Raw genomic sequence first — 22,345 nt, 5'->3', positions numbered from 1 at the left:
TCAAAGTGTTATTATATAATCGTAATATTTTTTCTAAGGTTAATTCCGATACAAAACTAACATTTTTTCACTTCTGTCGTTTTAAGGAACATCTATAAATGTGCCCGGTATGTGACCGTTATTCACGGCAGGCCCTTCTTTTATGGACTTTAGCAGACTAAATCACTCAAAAACGTGAAAAAGTGCATTTAATTTATTTTGTATGGGCTTCATATTCAACTATAAGATATTTTATCAAGTGCCAAATGAAAATTAGATTAAAATATTCTGTTCCTATTCATTATGTAACTTTTCTATCTTTATAAATTGATGTAGTCAGTCTTAAAGAGACCTTTAACTAATAAAAATCTGGATGTGACACAAAAATAATGTAAAAAGTCATAACATTGAGCCTTATTTATATAGCGATGGAGTGAGTTGCAATTGTTTTTTCTTGCTAAAATATGGGATATTTCTTTTAAGTATCCTAAGGTACAAAAACTAATTGTGGGTGTTTTGCTCGGAGTACGAAGAACATTCTAATGCTGAAAAACTGAACAAAAAGTTGGTTTTTACAAATGTTATAGCGCTAAAACTGAATTGTATGCGTCAGTTGCAAATGTTTTGTCCGATACTGTAATTCGAATCATTTTAGTTGTAATTCGAGAATTCCATTTGTAACATTTTATTTGTAATTCGAAATAAGAATTACAATTGAAATTTTTCGAATTACAACTGGAATTCTCGAATTACAAATATGTGGATCCTCGCCACAGGATCAGTTCCCTTGTTTCTTGTTTGTGGATATTCTCCACCGAAGCTATTTTTAAATAACTTCAACAAATAGCTTTTTATTTTACAATGACGGATGTTTGTCCGGCCAGTTTGTAAGACTTCCACGACAAACGCTTTTTGTACCCAAACAACAATCGTCGGCTCGAAATATAAGAGTGACCAAAGAAAAAATCTCGATGAGAAGTTTTTCTTTGGCAACCCCATATAACCCCAACGAAAGTATCTGCAAAACAAGACAATCCTTAGAGAAGAATGCTAAAACGAATAAAAAAGAGAAACACATTTGGAGGTAGAACTTTTTTATTTATTTGCATTATTTTAAACACTTTCCGAATCACACAAATCATTATTATTTACATATAAAATTAGGTTATTATCGTAACTTTTCATTTTACCTCGGTCACCCCAAAAGGTGTTCCACATTGCGGATAACTGATGCGATAAATCTATCATAGGAAGTTCACAACCCACGGTAAGGGATATATAATTTGGAATGTTTTGCAGTTGCGAAAAACGTTTCAAATTGTCAACATCCAAAAGACGTATACAATTCGTAGCCAATAACTTTCGTAACTGTGGAATTTTATCGAAAACAAAGTTGAGAGACGTACATGAAAGGCGTTCATTATCAGAAATATTGAATATTTCCAAATCATTCGCCCTTCCTAGACATAATAAAATTTTGTAAATGTCTACATCACTTAGGTGCCAACCAGCTAAAGAAATACTGCGAAACTTTTCACTTGTACCGCCCTCGAAAAACGCAATTAATCCATCAGTTGTTTTTGTAGATCCACCCATAGAACCATCACTTGTTTTTACATAGCTCAGATTTAGTTTTTGCAATCGGCACGAATTCAATTTAGAAAGTAACTTTTGAAGAGATTCTTCTTTTAACAGATTAAAACTGATGTCAAAATCCAAAAGTTCATAATAGTTCAAATCAAAGTCATATAAATTGCTTAAAGAACAATGGGATAAATGCAATTTTCTTAGTGTTTTTCCTGCGGACATGTTGCAGAATCGATCCAGCAGTCTTATGGAATCATTCCGCAAAGGATTTTGGCTTAAAATAACTTCTTCAAGATTATTCAAATTGGATGCGCTTGACAAAACTACTTCCAGGCCGTCAGAGGAAATAAAATTGCCGCTTAAGTTTAATGACCTCAAATTCTTTAAAGTCGGCAGAGCTTTGGCCAACTGTCTACAACCCTCATTTTGTATGAAATTATTACTTAAATCTAAACTTCTTAAATTGGATTGATGTAAAATAGCCTTGAAAATAGGTTCCGTTTGAACATAAGGCAGCCACAAGTCGTTTAATTGTATAACATTGGAGATTTGTGCCCTCTGTAGAACGTCCAATACATCTTTGTTGGTATCTATATAAAATCAAATATAGCAAATTTTATATTATTCCAACAAGTAATAACGCCTGTAATTACCTCTATGTAACTGAACACACATCTCTTCATAGCGTTGACCGAGAGGAGAAATTTGCCACTCAAGGACTGTTGCTACGATCATACTTTGTTCAACAACAACGGCTACAAGGTCATTTTCTTCATAGGCGAATCCATCAGCAGTTTTAAGTCGCAGCGTTGGCTTTAAACCGACCAAACTTAAAATGTTAACGGGTAAAGTCAGACATACTATGTACTACATGCATACATACAACCATACTTACTTGTAATATCTACGAGCAGCTTCCTCGGCTAACCAACGCATATTTATGTCGTTTAACTTTTTCCTTTCGATTGACACTAATAGCATTTCATCTTCAACTTTGATTTTGAAGGAAATCGTTGTTGGCAAACACAATTGGGTTGTCTGCACTTTGATTGGTGACGATTTTGTTGGCGAAATTAACAGTTGTATAGAAGCTGTGGTTGAATCGGGCTCTGTGCGAATACTTATGGCCGTATTCGTGTCATTAGAATCTTCACTCGTTTGTTGAGGACTTTCACTGCGAAAACGGCAAAAACCACTATCCATTAGCGAGGATTAGCGAGGACTGATGTTTCGATTTCTGGCGCTGTGATGTCTGAGAAGTGCTTGCATTGCTGCTTATACTCGAAGTTCTAGATAGCGATAGCTTTTTTGTTTGTTTCTGGCGTTGTTGAGAATTAGTGCCCGTCGCCGCATCTAAGAGTATTTGAAACGCATCATTTTCTGGAGACAGAGATTCTCGTTGCCACCTACAATCTCTAGAATCATTGTCTTTGAAGGGAGATTTAATTACTTGCCGTGACTGTTTTGTTGGGGTGGTATGAAATCGACGCTTTTTCTTTTCGGGTCCTATATCGTCGATGAGCCATGAGTCATCATCAACATCTTCCGTATCCATATAGGCCCCACGTTTTTGTTTCTTCACCACTGTTCCAACATCTAATTCACTTTCTGATGAATTCTGTCTGTGTAGTGGTCGTTTTAGTTGTTCAATGGCGTTCTTGTAAACAGCTCCAGCACTAACTGGTGATTTAGTTCTACATTTATCAAGAGAACGATTTAGACGCACCGAAGATGTGGGAAGGATATTTTCTTCTTCGTCAGTGTTGTTGCTCTCATCATCAGTGAGGAGGCTTTGATCGCTTTTCTTATAATGATCCTTTCGTCTATTGTCGACATTTGCATTTGTTAGAGGTTTCACAGACTGTGATGAGCATATTCCCACTTTTGATAGAGTTTTCATGAGTTTATTTCTCACTAGTTCATATTGTACTTGTTCACCCTCGGTTAATGTGGTGGAATGGCGCCATTTATCCAAACTATTTAGGCAAGTATCACCAAAATCAGTTTTTACTGTTGCGTCTGCGCCTCGTTCTAGCAAGAGTTCGATAACATCAAAGAAACCATTCGAACAGGCGTCGTATAACGGAGTGATTCCGTCGCAACTTGTGCCACCCTTATCGTTAATAGCGACAGCAGCTCCTCTATCAAGCAACAACTCTACAATATCTCGGAAACCATGATTACATGCTTCATGCAGTGGTAACCAACCAGCATGGTCTCTGACATTAACAACATGCCCCTGATCAATTAAGCGGCGGACAAGCTCAATGTTACCTGCTATGCAGGCCTGATGAAGCTGTGTTTCGCCTTTATTGTTGCGCTTGATAGTTAAAGATCTTGTTCCACGAGTTACCCTATGCGGCCTTGGCTTTTCGGTTTCGTCTAAATCACTTGTATCCGAATCGGTAAGATCGTCAAGACATACATCATCATCCGAGTTGGGTGTTATATTTTCGGAATTCACATTTTCCGATTCTGTGTCGCTGTCATCTTCCAGAGATTTTATATCTAAACCTAAGCAACAATGAAATGTATGTTAAATATTGCGGAAGGTGTTTTAACGTCTATCACATATTATGCTAATGAATCATTAGTAATGATGTGGCGTAATAATAATATTTGTATAATAGTTTTTTTTTAATGCATTTTGATATTATATTCAAACTTCGCTTAGGCAAGCGAAAATACTTGCAATATGGTAAGAAGAAGTCTGAAGATTTTTTGTTTTTTTTTTATTGTACTAAGATAAGAAATATGGGAACTAAGAAATACGGATCGCCATATAAAGGTATAGTTAGACAATAAAAATATTGCAAAGACCAAAATTGTAAAAAAATTCATTTAATTATTCGTTTAGTTTATTTGCGATTTATAACTAATGTCATGTTTATATTATAGCCTTTTGCAGGGTTAACCTTCTTTTTGAGGATTTATTTGAAATATAATATTTGAATTATAATGGAATTGACATTTAAAACCTAGTGGTTTTGTTATATCCGGTTATATAAACGTACTGTAATGCAGACTAAAATAAGAATTACCTACTACTTTGAAGTGACAATGAAAGTATTGCTACGGGGAAAGCAGTGCTATAAAACCATGGCCCAATTATACAGGTCCTCTCTCAAGCGAATTCAAACAAAAACAAAGATTTGGAATGTCAAAATTCATAAACAAAGGCGAAAAATTTGTTTTCGCCGACACGGAAAATGTTTGAGGCGAATTTCTTTATTGTCAATTAAGGTAGATGCATACATAACATTTTACGAGAAAAAGTTGTTGACGCAGTTATTTTTGTTTTGCGTAACAGAAAATACCAGCTGATCGATCTTTAACTGCCAAAATAAGTAATTGTAAATTAAATTCTAATACAAAACACAACAAATGTTGACATTTTACGTGTACAACATAAAGTTGATTAGTTTTCTTTTTTCTCATATACATCTACCTGTTCCTCTACAGTTTGACATTTCTCTACCTCACAGCGAATTCAAATGACAAATATGAATTTTGACAGCTCAAATCAAAATCATTTGTTTTTGAGAGAGGACCTTTATAATTGGGCCATGTATAAAACTAATCATTTTCTCAAGTGTTTGTTGTCATTATGCATTTTCATGACTTGTGTGGCTATTAAAGGTCTAACATTATTGAATGTGATAAAGTACAGCGATAAAAGGCGGTATGGAGACAACAACCCAGCAAAAGAGTGGGGTGTTGAATTTTAATATAATTTCACCTCAATTGTTCTCAAAATAGAACTGCTATGGGTTCGTTGATTCTCAACGAAAAAACACATAACAAATTTGTTGGTATTGCTTAATACAGCAAATAAACCAACACTTTCTCGACGGTGTTACCCCTTGGTAAACATCGCCAATTTTTCCCAATAATAAATTAAAGTTGTTTTAATGAAATATTAAAGCAACGACTATGGGATTAAGCCTGACTATTTTGAAAAGCAAAATAGAAGTCCTCATCCCAAACAGAAAACGCCAACCCTCCTAATTGTGAGACCGGGCACTGTCGATAGTGTTGGTTTATTAAGGAACTGATGAAGATCTGTGGCGAGATCTGAAACTATATTCTTCCCTGCCTTACCCCTTGGTAAACATCGCCAATTTTTGCCCACTAATAAATTAAAGACGTTTTAATGAAATATTAAAGCAACGACTATGGGATTAAGCCTGAATAATTTGAAAAGCAAAATTTAAGGAAGTACTTCATTCCTACTTTGACATCCCCATGTAAAAATAATTTTTAGGTCAATTTGTAAGTAGTTACTACTGCCATTCACTGAATAAAGTCATTCTTGGTAATGACTTTTTTTGCTGGGAATGACAAATCGGCTACAGACAAGTATGCAAAGAATGAATATTTAACTCAATATGTATTGTCGAAAAATGGACCAATGTAAAACAGTCTGATTTTGGCCTTGAAATCATCAAAATACCTCCGGAAAGTATAGGGCAAAAATAGATCCTCAGTTCAGTATTTTGAAACGGCCTACAACAAAGCACTATTTCCATGATTTCCTCTATCAATAGTATTGAAATGACTTCATTTTTACTAAATGGGTAGATATTATCCTCTACTATCATAATAAATCCCAAAAAGTGCGCCAAATCAAATTAAACCCATGAAAATACAGAAATTAAACCCCTACTGGAAAAGCTGGAATACCGAATTTGTGGCTACTATACTCTTTACCAAGCAAAATAATTATCGAAATCGGGTTCGCGGACATAATAATGACATCATTAGGAAATATTTAATAGTCAATATTCTGAAAGTCAGTAAAAGCGATCCCGAAAGCTCAAATAAGTTCTACTACCACCATTCCAGAGGTAAGATCATGACATATTAATCTTTTGTGTGTAAATTCCTGATGTAATATAACAACACTAAACTCAACCCTTATACAATTTTTGGGTCCATTTTAAGAAAAACAAGTAAGAACGGCGTTAAGTTCGGCCGGGCCGAACTTTTTATACCCTCCATCACAAGTTGTATTGGAGTAAAATGGAATAATTAGTTTCCTTTCGTGTATGAAGAAGACTTAATACTAAATTTCAGCAATTTCGTAAAACAATGTGAGGCACCATTCTAAGGGGGCTACTTCAAAACGTCGATCTATACCGACAAATTTCTGACGGAAAGTTTTTAGGCTCAAAGAAGACTAAATACCAAATTTCCTATATTTCGGTAAGAGAATGCGGCTAAAACTTAAAAAATGCCGAAAATTAAGAAGTACGCTTCTATGGGGATATAGGAAGACGTGGACCTATACTGATAATACTCTTCTGGAATATTTTATAACTCTTGAAAGACGAAATAACGAATTTTAGCCGTTTCGGTTCGATATTGACGTCACAATCTTCTGTATTACGAAAATCAGGAGGTACCGTTCTATGGGGGCTATATCGAAACGTGGACCTATACCGACGAATTTTAGTCAGAAATGGGGCAATATGAAAGCGTGGACCTGTACAGACATATTTCTGGCGAACAGTTGTATATCACATTGAAGACTAAATACCAAATTTGGGCCATTTTGGTGGAATATTGAGGCCACAACGTTCAAAATACCGAAAATCGGGAGGTACCGTTCTATGGGGGCTATATGAAGGCATGGACCGATACCGACAAAGTTCTGGGGGAAAGTTTTATACCACCAACGTAGACTAAGTACCAAATTTCAGCCATTTCGGTGTGATAATGAAGCTAAAACATTTAAAATACCGAAAATCGGGAGGTACCGTTATGGGGGCTATATGAAGGTGTGGACCGATACCGACAAAATTCTGGGGGAAAGTTTTATACCCCTAAAGAAGACTACGTACCAAATTTCAGCCATTTTGGTACATTTTGGTAAAAATACCGAAAATCGGGTGGTACCGTTCTATGGGGGCTATATCAAAACGTGGACCGGTATATCCCATTTTCAATACCTACCATCCTGCAAGTAATAAAAACATCTGTACCAAATTTTGACTCTCTATCTTTAAAATTGCGAGCTGTATCTTGATTTCAACAGACAGACGGACATGGTCAAATCGACATAGAATTTTATGCTGATCAATAATATATATACATTATAGGGTCTCCGACAAATATTTCGATGTGTTACAAACGGAATGACAAATTTAATTATACCCTCCATATTGTGGAGGGTATAAAAAAACTCGAAAATTATTATCCAACGAAAGGTCCAATGAATGTCCGTAGTGGATAGATAACTCATTAAGGAACATAGCTTTGGTAATTCTCCAAGAGACCATAGATTTGGTAATTTTTGCAATTCTTTTATTGTCAGCCACAAGTAGTAGGTAATTCTTATTTTTGACCGCATTTGTTATAAATCGCAAATAAACATTGCATATTTTGACGGAATATTGTTTTGAGGACCAATAGCAAGTGATTTGCACAAAACCCCGTATAGTTTTTACATAATTTGTCGCCATAAACAAACAATTAATATGATTTTTTTTTACAAATTTGGTCTTTGCGATACATTTGTTTTCTAACTGTATATTTACAGAAATCGAGTCAAAAATATATTTGTGCTCCGTATGCATAAAAATACTTATTTAAAGTTACTCTTGGTAAACCTCCATAAAGCGCTACCAAAGTTCCTTAAATCAAAGAAAATCTGGTTATTTATGGGTTTCGTAAAATATATACCTTTACTTGTGGCCTCCTGCGCCAGCTCATCAGCCAAAACATTCATATTGTGTTTCAATTGAAGCTTCCTTAGCCGGGCATACACTATTTTTTCCAACTTCAATTGACTGTCTCCCGCAAGAGTGGCCTGATCCTTTGCCTTTTGATAAATATCTTGAATGGTCCAAAATGATTGTTTCTGCATTTCACAAACTTCTGCAATAGTGCATAAAGTCGAAAAGGCTTCTTTTGGTACGCCTTTATTCAAGTCAAACTCCATCCACAGATATTTTAAAGCCTCATCATATTGATTATTGTCCTTATATGTTTGATATAGGCTCACATAGATTGGAATCAACGACTTTCCCGATTCATTATTAAGTTGGGCACACTCGAGCATCTTGCCATAGTATTCTAGTGCTTTCGGATAGTTAAATAGATTACAGCAGTAGTCTCCTAGTTTTTCGTAAAGCTGTTTACGTTTTACGTAGTCTATGGAACTTGTTGTCACTAATTCATCAAGAGTCTTACATATTTTTATACCCTCCACCATAGGATGGGGGTATATTAAGTTTGTCACTACGTTTGTAACTACTCGAAATAATCATTGTAGACCCCACAAAGTATATATATTCTTGATCAGCGTGCAATTCTACATCGATATAGCCATGTCCGTCCGTCTGTCCGTCTGTCTGTCTGTCCGTCTGTCCGTCTGTGGAAATCACTCTAGCGTCCGAACGGATTGACGTAGGTTGATGAAATTTTGGGAAAATATGTTATATTTACGTAGGACTTTTGGTATTGAAAACGGGCTATGTAGGCCCACGCTTTCGTATAGCCCCCATACAAAATGACGCGTGACGCGTCGTCGTTTTAAGGAATTTTTAAGATATTTGGCCCATTTTACCACCGAATTGATTGTAATTTGGTACTTTGTGTCTCCAGAGACCACAAAATATTCCTACCAAAGTTGGGTTATATAGGTCCACGTTTTGGTATAGCCCCCATATAAGGCCCCATATAAAGTACGCGTCATTTTAATATATTTTGAATGTATTAGACCCATTTGACCACAGAATTGGTTGTAATTTGGCATTTTGTGTCTTCAGAGGTCAGAAAACATTCCTACCAAAGTTGGGTTATATAGGTCCACGTTTTGGTATAGCCCCCATATAAGGCCCCTTATAAAGTACGCGTCATTTTAATATATTTTGAATGTATTTGACCCATTTGACCAAAGAATCTGTTGTAACTTTGTATTTTGTGTTTCCAGACGCTAAGAAACATTTCTACCATAAAATGTTTATATAGGTCCACGTGTTGATATAGCCCCCATAATACAATATCTCCTGATTTTCGATATTTTGAACGTTTTAGCCTCATTATCACACCGAGATGGCTGAAATTTGGTATTTAGTCTTCTTTAGGCGTATAAAACTTTCCCCCATAAATTTGTAGGTATAGGTCCACGCCATCATATAGCCCCCATAGAACGGTACCTTCCGAATTTCGGTATTTTGAAGGTTGTGGCCACATTAATCCACCGAAATGGCTGAAATTTGTGGTGGAGGGTATAAAAAGTTCGGCCCGACCGAACTTAACGCTTTTCTTACTTGTTACAACTAAAGATGAGTAAAATCGTCACAAATGTTCTCAATGCTTTGCAATTGTATGCTTACCAATACGTAATGTTTTCTCTATCGTGTTTCGGTCATTTTCATCTGGTGTGTTTTTCTTATATGCCTTTGTGAGAATCTGTTTCGCACTGGCAAAGTCTCCAGCTTTGATCAAAATCTCCGACTTGATTATTAATGTTTCACAAATTTTCTTTACTTTTTGTTGCAGACGTTTAGCCACTTCTAGGGCTAAGTTACAGTATCTCAAAGCTGATGTCGCATCATTCTTCTTGCAGTGAAATAAAAGGCTCATTGAAACATAACAAGTGTGCGTTAGTTCGAATATATCATTGGATTTACTTATTTTTATTGCCTTTTCCATATTAGCTATTGACTCTTCGAAATCCTCCATATGTTCTTTGACAACGCCCAAATTTAGGTAACAACGTGCCTGCATGTCCAGCTTTGATATTTGACCAGTTAACCTGAAAGTGAAATTTTATCTATAGCCTACCAGGAGTATTTCACCTTTTTAATCTTCTAAATACTAATAAACAAAAACAATCAAAATATAGCATAGAAGGGCCGACAATTTGATACCTTAATCCACGTTGATTCTAAAGTCTTTAGTGGAAGAAATTTGCACTATCATTAAGGATATATTCGCTATGTTGATGGAACTAAACAGATTTGTTGTATTATTGTATCACTGGTAGACATAAGTGTTTTGAAAAATAAAATAAATGCAGTACAGTGTATTGTTGAATACCCAGCAAAATTAATTGGAAGTAGTGCAATGTAGACTAGTTCTTTCACGGTATGTTTTGATGCAGTTCTTACCGAGTCGTGAAAAACGCACTCCATTCCCCACATTTTATGCGCATTCAGATGCGTTCCAACGAATGACATCCATTTCTCACATTTTAGCAGCATCCGTATGCAGTCCAAATGAAGTCGTGAAAAAGGCACTCCGTTCGTTATATTTTATTATCAGTTGTTAGAGGTCCCTACAAGTATATAAGTCAGTTTGTACATCCCTACAACTAGTCCAAAAATAGAAAAAAAAAACATTTCCAAAAATTTGTTATAAAAGCTCTGTTACTATACGTGCAAGAATCTTCAAGTTTTACCACTTTTTACTAGAAAAGTTTTCCTTTACTTGATGTAAGCATACAGTTGATATGAAAGCAGTTCACAACTTTTGCCAATTTTGTCACTTTTACCATTTATAAAAGTAAAGGAATGAACGAAAAATAAAATAATTTATGAACTTTTGCGGTAACTCATGAAAAGAAAATTTCCTAATGGAGTTATGCTTTTACAGACAATAAATTATTTTTATTTATTCTGGAATATTTTGCAAGGTATTGCATTTTTATTGCATCTTTGAACTGAGTAGAAACACATTCCGAAGAGTTCCTTTAAATTCACATCCAAAGCACTGCATCAAAACACGTGCTTTGGAGGAAAATTGGACTGCATCCTATTCTGCCCTAAAGCGTTAGTTAAATTGCGATTCATAAGGGTTAGTTAAAATGTAATGCCAAATGGTTAGTTAAAATGCAGTGCTAATTGAATGCATCTTTCAGTAGTCACGCTCTTGTAAAAATCATGATACTGCATCTTTGGAGGCAAACTTTTTGCTGGGTACATATTCCCTTTCATTATTTCAGGTGTTATGTAACAGGTGAGTTTATCCCGTCTCACCGACATTCAGAATGGTCTTCTCTTTCAAATGCTATCAATTTCATATCGATATTCGGTCAGGGTAAGTGAATATATCCGAATAATGGAGTCATCGCCATGTAGCCGTGGTTCTAGGAAAATGCAACGTTTTGAGCCAGTTTTTCTTTCTTCATATTTTGTGGAAATTTTCAAAGTTTGTCGTATTTATGTAAAGATGAAATACTTTTCACTGAAAAAGAGTCACAAATCCCACGCAAAATATACAAGTTTTGGAGCCAGTTTTTATCCCCAATATTTTCCTACCTTACCGTTGTTGGTGAAATGAATAACTGTGTGCTTGTCCAACCACAAAAATTTGACTCTATATTGATTATAACTTTTAGCTGAGCAACGCGACTCAGAATGCGGAGAGAGGTTAGGTTAGTCGATCGAAATAATAAAAGGTGGGTATAGCACCCTTATTTCGGTATGCTATAAACTATTTGGTCAAAACTGACTTTTTATACCCTCTCTACGTAGTGGCCCACAGAAGAAAAAATGCTTAAGTCCAGTTATGGCCCGTTTAAAGATCATGTTGATATACATACCACAGATAGCCCTTGGGGCTCCTGAGTATAATGATATAAATGTTGTCTTGGACAAGTCCAAACTTCCCGGGATATGGACCTTCAGAGTAAATACATACCAATGTTATTTCTCACATTTTACAGCCGACAAGGCAATATAATAGTAAGGATATATATCCTATGCTCTGGACGTCCTGATTGCAAGTAACGGGTGATTAGAAAACTCTTCATTTTTAAAAGGCAGATTAATCCGCGTAGTCGATTTCGGAGCCTGTCTGTCCATAGGTGAAAGTATTAAATACCCGACAGAAGGCCGGCAACCCACTTAAAATTTTAATTTTTAAAGGAAATTTTATTGCGGGCTTTACAATGATACCCATGTTGCATTGGTCGGCTGTAAAAATATAAGAAATATCATTGGTATTTGCGGAAGACCCATATCTCGGAAAGTATGGACTTATGCAAGACAGAATTAATATATTTAAGCCAATAATTTGTACCCAATTAATACTTAATGGACCCTTTAGTATCCTAAATGATAAAAACGCGAATTCGAATTGTTGTTATATGACATTGACTGATAATGATAATGATCTATGGCACCTTACCCGACTATTTTTGACCGTTGAGTATTGGAAATGGTCTTTCAGCTGTGCGTGCAGTAGCGGCGAGAGTGTCTCATAGTATTTATCTTCAATATCGCGCAAAACTTTAAACTGGTCACGAAAATATATGATGTTTGAAAACTTATAAAGAAGGTTGGAGAACAATTTCGTAAGGAATATGCAGAAATTCCGCTATGCTAAACTAATTTAGCACACCATCGCGACTTGTTTGTTATTACTTGAACTTTTGCTGGGGTTAAAAGGATAACAATACCCATTATATGGTCAAAACTTTAAAGTAACACATCCTTATAGAATACAAAAAACTGAAAAGAATTGATTTATAACAATTCGTATGACTTTGATATAAAAATGTAAAGATTTAAACAATAATGACTAGATTAGATTAAATTTAGCCCGTATAGAGCCTTGAAAGTAATACCTCCGCGATTTAAGTAAAAATAAATAAATTACTGATAGAAGTCCTATAGTGTGTGGTGCATATTCTGTGGAAATACATGGTCGATTGGTTTCGTATAGACAGAAATTGTATTAATAAATAAGTGTGGATTTGTAGATTTCCAATAAAACACATTTAAAAATACATTGTTTTCAGCGAGATAAAACTCCCATTCCTGCGCCCAACTAAGAAATAATAACAGAAAATCAATGCATAAGCGTGGGAGGAGGTTTTTACCTGAATCCGAGTCACCATCTTATAACAACAACTGCGATTCGCTATTTTTCTCCATGGAGGAAAGCATAGGCCCTAATAAGAAATAATTTACCATAAATGTTGGCTTAAACTTGATATTAAATACATATTTTTCACTATTAAATAGGGTGCGCCTAAAGAAATGTCTTACCGTTTTTAAGTTTTTGTCGATAAATTGTAATAAGACTAACTGTTTTGTAAAGAAAATCCAAAATAAATGTAGTTTAATTCGCGAATAAACACAAAAGATGGGTTGTGCTTAAACGAATGTCGATCACTGTATATATCATCATGATCCGGGTCTTGTTCCAAATAGAGTATCACATACATAATTTATATAATTTATGTATTGCTATCTACCCTATAAGCATAGATATTTTGTAACATACTCACTCCTTTGTCATTAGAAGGCTTTTAAGAAATGCTCTCTCGGCCTGGCGTAATTCATTCATTGAATTCGATGCGGCGGTTTCGCTAAGAGCTTGGCCATGTAGTAAGTGTGCTCTTCCTAATGTAGCATAGGCTCTTTGTTCTTCAACCTTGTTTTGCAGTTTCTTGACAATCTCTATAAAATTGATAATTATTAGGGAAACTGTAAAAGTATAAAGCTTTCCTACTCAAGTAAGTGTTTATTTGGGATTTTGCATTGTCGAAGTCACTGAGGAGCATATACATTTCGCCCACCATACATTAAATAGAACGCTTTCGGACGTGGCAACGTGCATTGCAATTGCCAATTGGCGGTTTCCAACACTTTAACCTCCTGCCCATTCGAATAGGCAAAGTAGCGTCCATCTGGGCTGAATGAAATTGATCGAGAATTTTTCGTCTCCTCTCGTGGCAAATGTGACTTGTGCTCGTAAGGCTGTTTCGAGCCAGACGAATTATTGAAAGTTTCAGTATCCCATTCTGAAGGAAACGTGTTCAGTAGTTTCGTCCACCGTACTCTTCACAGAACTGTAAATGGCTTGCATCTGAAATAATACAAATTTAGTCATATTGAATTATTTTATTTACGCAAGCATGTGTTTGTGATGTGTTATACACTAAGCAAGTATAATAGTAGCTCTGTTCCAGAAGTAATAATTTTTTAAAATTTTTACGACTTTTACACATTTTGCGTTCCCGTACACAAAATTTATATGTAAATCGTTTACGTCTTTTACAACTTTTACCACTTTATAAAGTACGGGAACAGGCCAAGTATTATAATGAAATCCATTTAACAATATCCACTTTGGAATACTACTTACATTGGATACGCACATCCACATCTACCCACATCTCCCACCCAACTCACCCACATTCACCACATCCACATCAAATTTTTACTTTTTTGTTTTTCCTGTTTTCGCTTTTCTTTCCTCGATCTTTAAATTTTTTTTTGACATGTATGTTGGAATTTTTGCTAAAATATCGGTGAGTGTACTGTACGGAATATTATGGTCTTCAGCAATACGTGCCACCGATTTCCCAAAATAACGTACTGCTTCCCTCACAGCCTCTTTTACGTCTTCCACTGTGTATGCTTTTTCTGTTTTTGTAAATTTCCGAAGATGCACTATCGCCTCAACTTCTTGCTCAAGTTGAGCAAGAATAATGTTGTTCTCAATGGCAACGCTGTTTACAGATGGTTCTGATGTGTGATCTTGGATTTTTTGTACAAGTTCTTGCCGTGAGACATTATATTTTTGTAGCACTCGGTCAATTGGTAGGCGGAAATCTACGCATGCTCTTAGAGCTAGAGCCATTTGCGATTCATCGTACTCATTTTGGTTTTGCTGGGTGTCTATGTCTGGTAAATCAATGTGGTGGGTGTTTGTACCTTCTAATGGGTACTCCTGGGGCTGGGTGTTTGTACCTTCCAATGACTTCTCCTGGGGCAGGGTGGGCTGGGTGTTTGTACCTTCCATTGACTTCTCCTGGGGCTGGGTGGGCTGGGTGTTTGTACCTTCCAATGAGTTCTCCTGGGGTTAGTACCTTCTAATGGGCTGGTGCTGTGGTGGACTTGAAGAGGGCTGTGGAACGTAAGTGCTTGTGCAGCGTTTTCGTCTGTTATGACGTACACAGTGCAATTGTGAAGGTGAATAGTGCTTCCGCCACCAGAAATAATGTTTTGACTGAAATTTTGAGAAAAATTAAGCAAGTAATTACTGTAAACAGTTAAGTTTTTTTTACTCTCTCACATCTATTTCTCTTGAGTGATTTCGATACATGTACATATAATATATATTTGCATACACAAGCAAATGTTTTGTTATTTTTATGTTACACAATACGGATTATAAAGCATTTGAAATTTGATACTCAAAGTGAAACATAGTGAAAGTGAAAATTACAAATAAATATAAAAATGGCCAATAATTTCCAAGAAATCCATTACCGTCTCACATTGGGAAATGCAATAGAATCCTTCGAAGACATGAAGGTGTTAGCTCTGAGGGTGTTAGGATCCAGGATGGCACCTTACCCGACTATTTTTGACCGTTGAGTATTGGAAATGGTCTTTCAGCTGTGCGTGCAGTAGCGGCGAGAGTGTCTCATAGTATTTATCTTCAATATCGCGCAAAACTTTAAACTGGTCACGAAAATATATGATGTTTGAAAACTTATAAAGAAGGTTGGAGAACAATTTCGTAAGGAATATGCAGAAATTCCGCTATGCTAAACTAATTTAGCACACCATCGCGACTTGTTTGTTATTACTTGAACTTTTGCTGGGGTTAAAAGGATAACAATACCCATTATATGGTCAAAACTTTAAAGTAACACATCCTTATAGAATACAAAAAACTGAAAAGAATTGATTTATAACAATTCGTATGACTTTGATATAAAAATGTAAAGATTTAAACAATAATGACTAGATTAGATTAAATTTAGCCCGTATAGAGCCTTGAAAGTAATACCTCCGCGATTTAAGTAAAAATAAATAAATTACTGATAGAAGTCCTATAGTGTGTGGTGCATATTCTGTGGAAATACATGGTCGATTGGTTTCGTATAGACAGAAATTGTATTAATATATAAGTGTGGATTTGTAGATTTCCAATAAAACACATTTAAAATACATTTAAAAATACATTGTTTTCAGCGAGATAAAACTCCCATTCCTGCGCCCAACTAAGAAATAATAACAGAAAATCAATGCATAAGCGTGGGAGGAGGTTTTTACCTGAATCCGAGTCACCATCTTATAACAACAACTGCGATTCGCTATTTTTCTCCATGGAGGAAAGCATAGGCCCTAATAAGAAATAATTTACCATAAATGTTGGCTTAAACTTGATATTAAATACATATTTTTCACTATTAAATAGGGTGCGCCTAAAGAAATGTCTTACCGTTTTTAAGTTTTTGTCGATAAATTGTAATAAGACTAACTGTTTTGTAAAGAAAATCCAAAATAAATGTAGTTTAATTCGCGAATAAACACAAAAGATGGGTTGTGCTTAAACGAATGTCGATCACTGTATATATCATCATGATCCGGGACTTGTTCCAAATAGAGTATCACATACATAATTTATATAATTTATGTATTGCTATCTACCCTATAAGCATAGATATTTTGTAACATACTCACTCCTTTGTCATTAGAAGGCTTTTAAGAAATGCTCTCTCGGCCTGGCGTAATTCATTCATTGAATTCGATGCGGCGGTTTCGCTAAGAGCTTGGCCATGTAGTAAGTGTGCTCTTCCTAATGTAGCATAGGCTCTTTGTTCTTCAACCTTGTTTTGCAGTTTCTTGACAATCTCTATAAAATTGATAATTATTAGGGAAACTGTAAAAGTATAAAGCTTTCCTACTCAAGTAAGTGTTTATTTGGGATTTTGCATTGTCGAAGTCACTGAGGAGCATATACATTTCGCCCACCATACATTAAATAGAACGCCTTCGGACGTGGCAACGTGCATTGCAATTGCCAATTGGCGGTTTCCAACACTTTAACCTCCTGCCCATCCGAATAGGCAAAGTAGCGTCCATCTGGGCTGAATGAAATTGATCGAGAATTTTTCGTCTCCTCTCGTGGCAAATGTGACTTGTGCTCGTAAGGCTGTTTCGAGCCAGACGAATTATTGAAAGTTTCAGTATCCCATTCTGAAGGAAACGTGTTCAGTAGTTTCGTCCACCGTACTCTTCACAGAACTGTAAATGGCTTGCATCTGAAATAATACAAATTTAGTCATATTGAATTATTTTATTTACGCAAGCATGTGTTTGTGATGTGTTATACACTAATCAAGTATAATAGTAGCTCTGTTCCAGAAGTAATAATTTTTTACAATTTTTACGACTTTTACACATTTTGCGTTCCCGTACACAAAATTTATATGTAAATCGTTTACGTCTTTTACAACTTTTACCACTTTATAAAGTACGGGAACAGGCCAAGTATTATAATGAAATCCATTTAACAATATCCACTTTGGAATACTACTTACATTGGATACGCACATCCACATCTACCCACATCTCCCACCCAACTCACCCACATTCACCACATCCACATCAAATTTTTACTTTTTTGTTTTTCCTGTTTTCGCTTTTCTTTCCTCGATCTTTAAATTTTTTTTTTGACATGTATGTTGGAATTTTTGCTAAAATATCGGTGAGTGTACTGTACGGAATATTATGGTCTTCAGCAATACGTGCCACCGATTTCCCAAAATAACGTACTGCTTCCCTCACAGCCTCTTTTACGTCTTCCACTGTGTATGCTTTTTCTGTTTTTGTAAATTTCCGAAGATGCACTATCGCCTCAACTTCTTGCTCAAGTTGAGCAAGAATAATGTTGTTCTCAATGGCAACGCTGTTTACAGATGGTTCTGATGTGTGATCTTGGATTTTTTGTACAAGTTCTTGCCGTGGGACATTATATTTTTGTAGCACTCGGTCAATTGGTAGGCGGAAATCTACGCATGCTCTTAGAGCTAGAGCCATTTGCGATTCATCGTACTCATTTTGGTTTTGCTGGGTGTCTATGTCTGGTAAATCAATGTGGTGGGTGTTTGTACCTTCTAATGGGTACTCCTGGGGCTGGGTGTTTGTACCTTCCAATGACTTCTCCTGGGGCTGGGTGGGCTGGGTGTTTGTACCTTCCATTGACTTCTCCTGGGGCTGGGTGGGCTGGGTGTTTGTACCTTCCAATGAGTTCTCCTGGGGCTGGGTGTCTTCAAAATCAATAAGGTGGGTGTTAGTACCTTCTAATGGGCTGGTGCTGTGGTGGACTTGAAGAGGGCTGTGGAACGTAAGTGCTTGTGCAGCGTTTTCGTCTGTTATGACGTACACAGTGCAATTGTGAAGGTGAATAGTGCTTCCGCCACCAGAAATAATGTTTTGACTGAAATTTTGAGAAAAATTAAGCAAGTAATTACTGTAAACAGTTCAGTTTTTTTTACTCTCTCACATCTATTTCTCTTGAGTGATTTCGATACATGTACATATAATATATATTTGCATACACAAGCAAATGTTTTGTTATTTTTATGTTACACAATACGGATTATAAAGCATTTGAAATTTGATACTCAAAGTGAAACATAGTGAAAGTGAAAATTACAAATAAATATAAAAATGGCCAATAATTTCCAAGAAATCCATTACCGTCTCACATTGGGAAATGCAATAGAATCCTTCGAAGACATGAAGGTGTTAGCTCTGAGGGTGTTAGGATCCAGGATGGCACCTTACCCGACTATTTTTGACCGTTGAGTATTGGAAATGGTCTTTCAGCTGTGCGTGCAGTAGCGGCGAGAGTGTCTCATAGTATTTATCTTCAATATCGCGCAAAACTTTAAACTGGTCACGAAAATATATGATGTTTGAAAACTTATAAAGAAGGTTGGAGAACAATTTCGTAAGGAATATGCAGAAATTCCGCTATGCTAAACTAATTTAGCACACCATCGCGACTTGTTTGTTATTACTTGAACTTTTGCTGGGGTTAAAAGGATAACAATACCCATTATATGGTCAAAACTTTAAAGTAACACATCCTTATAAAATACAAAAAAACTGAAAAGAATTGATTTATAACAATTCGTATGACTTTGATATAAAAATGTAAAGATTTAAACAATAATGACTAGATTAGATTAAATTTAGCCCGTATAGAGCCTTGAAAGTAATACCTCCGCGATTTAAGTAAAAATAAATAAATTACTGATAGAAGTCCTATAGTGTGTGGTGCATATTCTGTGGAAATACATGGTCGATTGGTTTCGTATAGACAGAAATTGTATTAATAAATAAGTGTGGATTTGTAGATTTCCAATAAAACACATTTAAAAATACATTGTTTTCAGCGAGATAAAACTCCCATTCCTGCGCCCAACTAAGAAATAATAACAGAAAATCAATGCATAAGCGTGGGAGGAGGTTTTTACCTGAATCCGAGTCACCATCTTATAACAACAACTGCGATTCGCTATTTTTCTCCATGGAGGAAAGCATAGGCCCTAATAAGAAATAATTTACCATAAATGTTGGCTTAAACTTGATATTAAATACATATTTTTCACTATTAAATAGGGTGCGCCTAAAGAAATGTCTTACCGTTTTTAAGTTTTTGTCGATAAATTGTAATAAGACTAACTGTTTTGTAAAGAAAATCCAAAATAAATGTAGTTTAATTCGCGAATAAACAGAAAAGATGGGTTGTGCTTAAACGAATGTCGATCACTGTATATATCATCATGATCCGGGACTTGTTCCAAATAGAGTATCACATACATAATTTATATAATTTATGTATTGCTATCTACCCTATAAGCATAGATATTTTGTAACATACTCACTCCTTTGTCATTAGAAGGCTTTTAAGAAATGCTCTCTCGGCCTGGCGTAATTCATTCATTGAATTCGATGCGGCGGTTTCGCTAAGAGCTTGGCCATGTAGTAAGTGTGCTCTTCCTAATGTAGCATAGGCTCTTTGTTCTTCAACCTTGTTTTGCAGTTTCTTGACAATCTCTATAAAATTGATAATTATTAGGGAAACTGTAAAAGTATAAAGCTTTCCTACTCAAGTAAGTGTTTATTTGGGATTTTGCATTGTCGAAGTCACTGAGGAGCATATACATTTCGCCCACCATACATTAAATAGAACGCCTTCGGACGTGGCAACGTGCATTGCAATTGTCAATTGGCGGTTTCCAACACTTTAACCTCCTGTCCATTCGAATAGGCAAAGTAGCGTCCATCTGGGCTGAATGAAATTGATCGAGAATTTTTCGTCTCCTCTCGTGGCAAATGTGACTTGTGCTCGTAAGGCTGTTTCGAGCCAGACGAATTATTGAAAGTTTCAGTATCCCATTCTGAAGGAAACGTGTTCAGTAGTTTCGTCCACCGTACTCTTCACAGAACTGTAAATGGCTTGCATCTGAAATAATACAAATTTAGTCATATTGAATTATTTTATTTACGCAAGCATGTGTTTGTGATGTGTTATACACTAAGCAAGTATAATAGTAGCTCTGTTCCAGAAGTAATAATTTTTTAAAATTTTTACGACTTTTACACATTTTGCGTTCCCGTACACAAAATTTATATGTAAATCGTTTACGGCTTTTACAACTTTTACGACTTTTACCACTTTATAAAGTACGGGAACAGGCCAAGTATTATAATGAAATCCATTTAACAATATCCACTTTGGAATACTACTTACATTGGATACGCACATCCACATCTACCCACATCTCCCACCCAACTCACCCACATTCACCACATCCACATCAAATTTTTACTTTTTTGTTTTTCCTGTTTTCGCTTTTCTTTCCTCGATCTTTAAATTTTTTTTGACATGTATGTTGGAATTTTTGCTAAAATATCGGTGAGTGTACTGTACGGAATATTATGGTCTTCAGCAATACGTGCCACCGATTTCCCAAAATAACGTACTGCTTCCCTCACAGCCTCTTTTACGTCTTCCACTGTGTATGCTTTTTCTGTTTTTGTAAATTTCCGAAGATGCACTATCGCCTCAACTTCTTGCTCAAGTTGAGCAAGAATAATGTTGTTCTCAATGGCAACGCTGTTTACAGATGGTTCTGATGTGTGATCTTGGATTTTTTGTACAAGTTCTTGCCGTGGGACATTATATTTTTGTAGCACTCGGTCAATTGGTAGGCGGAAATCTACGCATGCTCTTAGAGCTAGAGCCATTTGCCATTTGGTGTCTATGTCTGGTAAATCAATGTGGTGGGTGTTTGTACCTTCTAATGGGTACTCCTGAGGCTGGGTGTTTGTACCTTCCAATGACTTCTCCTGGGGCTGGGTGGGCTGGGTGTTTGTACCTTCCATTGACTTCTCCTGGGGCTGGGTGTTTGTACCTTCCAATGAGTTCTCCTGGGGCTGGGTGTCTTCAAAATCAATAAGGTGGGTGTTAGTACCTTCTAATGGGCTGGTGCTGTGGTGGACTTGAAGAGGGCTGTGGAACGTAAGTGCTTGTGCAGCGTTTTCGTCTGTTATGACGTACACAGTGCAATTGTGAAGGTGAATAGTGCTTCCGCCACCAGAAATAATGTTTTGACTGAAATTTTGAGAAAAATTAAGCAAGTAATTACTGTAAACATTTAAGTTTTTTTTACTCTCCCACATCTATTTCTCTTGAGTGATTTCGATACATGTACATATAATATATATTTGCATACACAAGCAAATGTTTTGTTATTTTTATGTTACACAATACGGATTATAAAGCATTTGAAATTTGATACTCAAAGTGAAACATAGTGAAAGTGAAAATTACAAATAAATATAAAAATGGCCAATAATTTCCAAGAAATCCATTACCGTCTCACATTGGGAAATGCAATAGAATCCTTCGAAGACATGAAGGTGTTAGCTCTGAGGGTGTTAGGATCCAGGAACGGATATATCATGGAGCAAAAAGAGGAGCATTTGCATTTTAAAACACCCTCAAT

The 22,345-nt window shown here is 35.9% G+C and overlaps 1 protein-coding gene across 1 annotated transcript; it reads right to left on the bottom strand.

The window, feature by feature from the left end:
- Positions 1 to 1,056: 1,056 nt before the first annotated feature.
- On the bottom strand, positions 1,057 to 14,346 carry LOC141402592 (tonsoku-like protein). Its single transcript, XM_073984200.1, is given in 8 exon segments — positions 1,057 to 2,156; positions 2,220 to 2,395; positions 2,462 to 2,787; positions 2,789 to 4,080; positions 8,251 to 8,808; positions 9,909 to 10,330; positions 13,811 to 13,982; positions 14,035 to 14,346. Coding segments are annotated over 8 exon segments (4,080 nt in total). The 5' UTR covers positions 14,105 to 14,346; the 3' UTR covers positions 1,057 to 1,092.
- Between the last annotated feature and the right edge of the window lie 7,999 nt (positions 14,347 to 22,345).

The sequence above is a fragment of the Musca autumnalis genome, unplaced genomic scaffold (genome assembly GCF_047663935.1).
Source record: "Musca autumnalis isolate F117 unplaced genomic scaffold, ASM4766393v1 scaffold_4, whole genome shotgun sequence".
NCBI classification, from domain to species: domain Eukaryota; kingdom Metazoa; phylum Arthropoda; class Insecta; order Diptera; family Muscidae; genus Musca; species Musca autumnalis.
The sequence above is the reverse complement of the archived record's forward strand: the minus strand, read 5'-3'. Positions and strand labels throughout refer to the sequence as shown.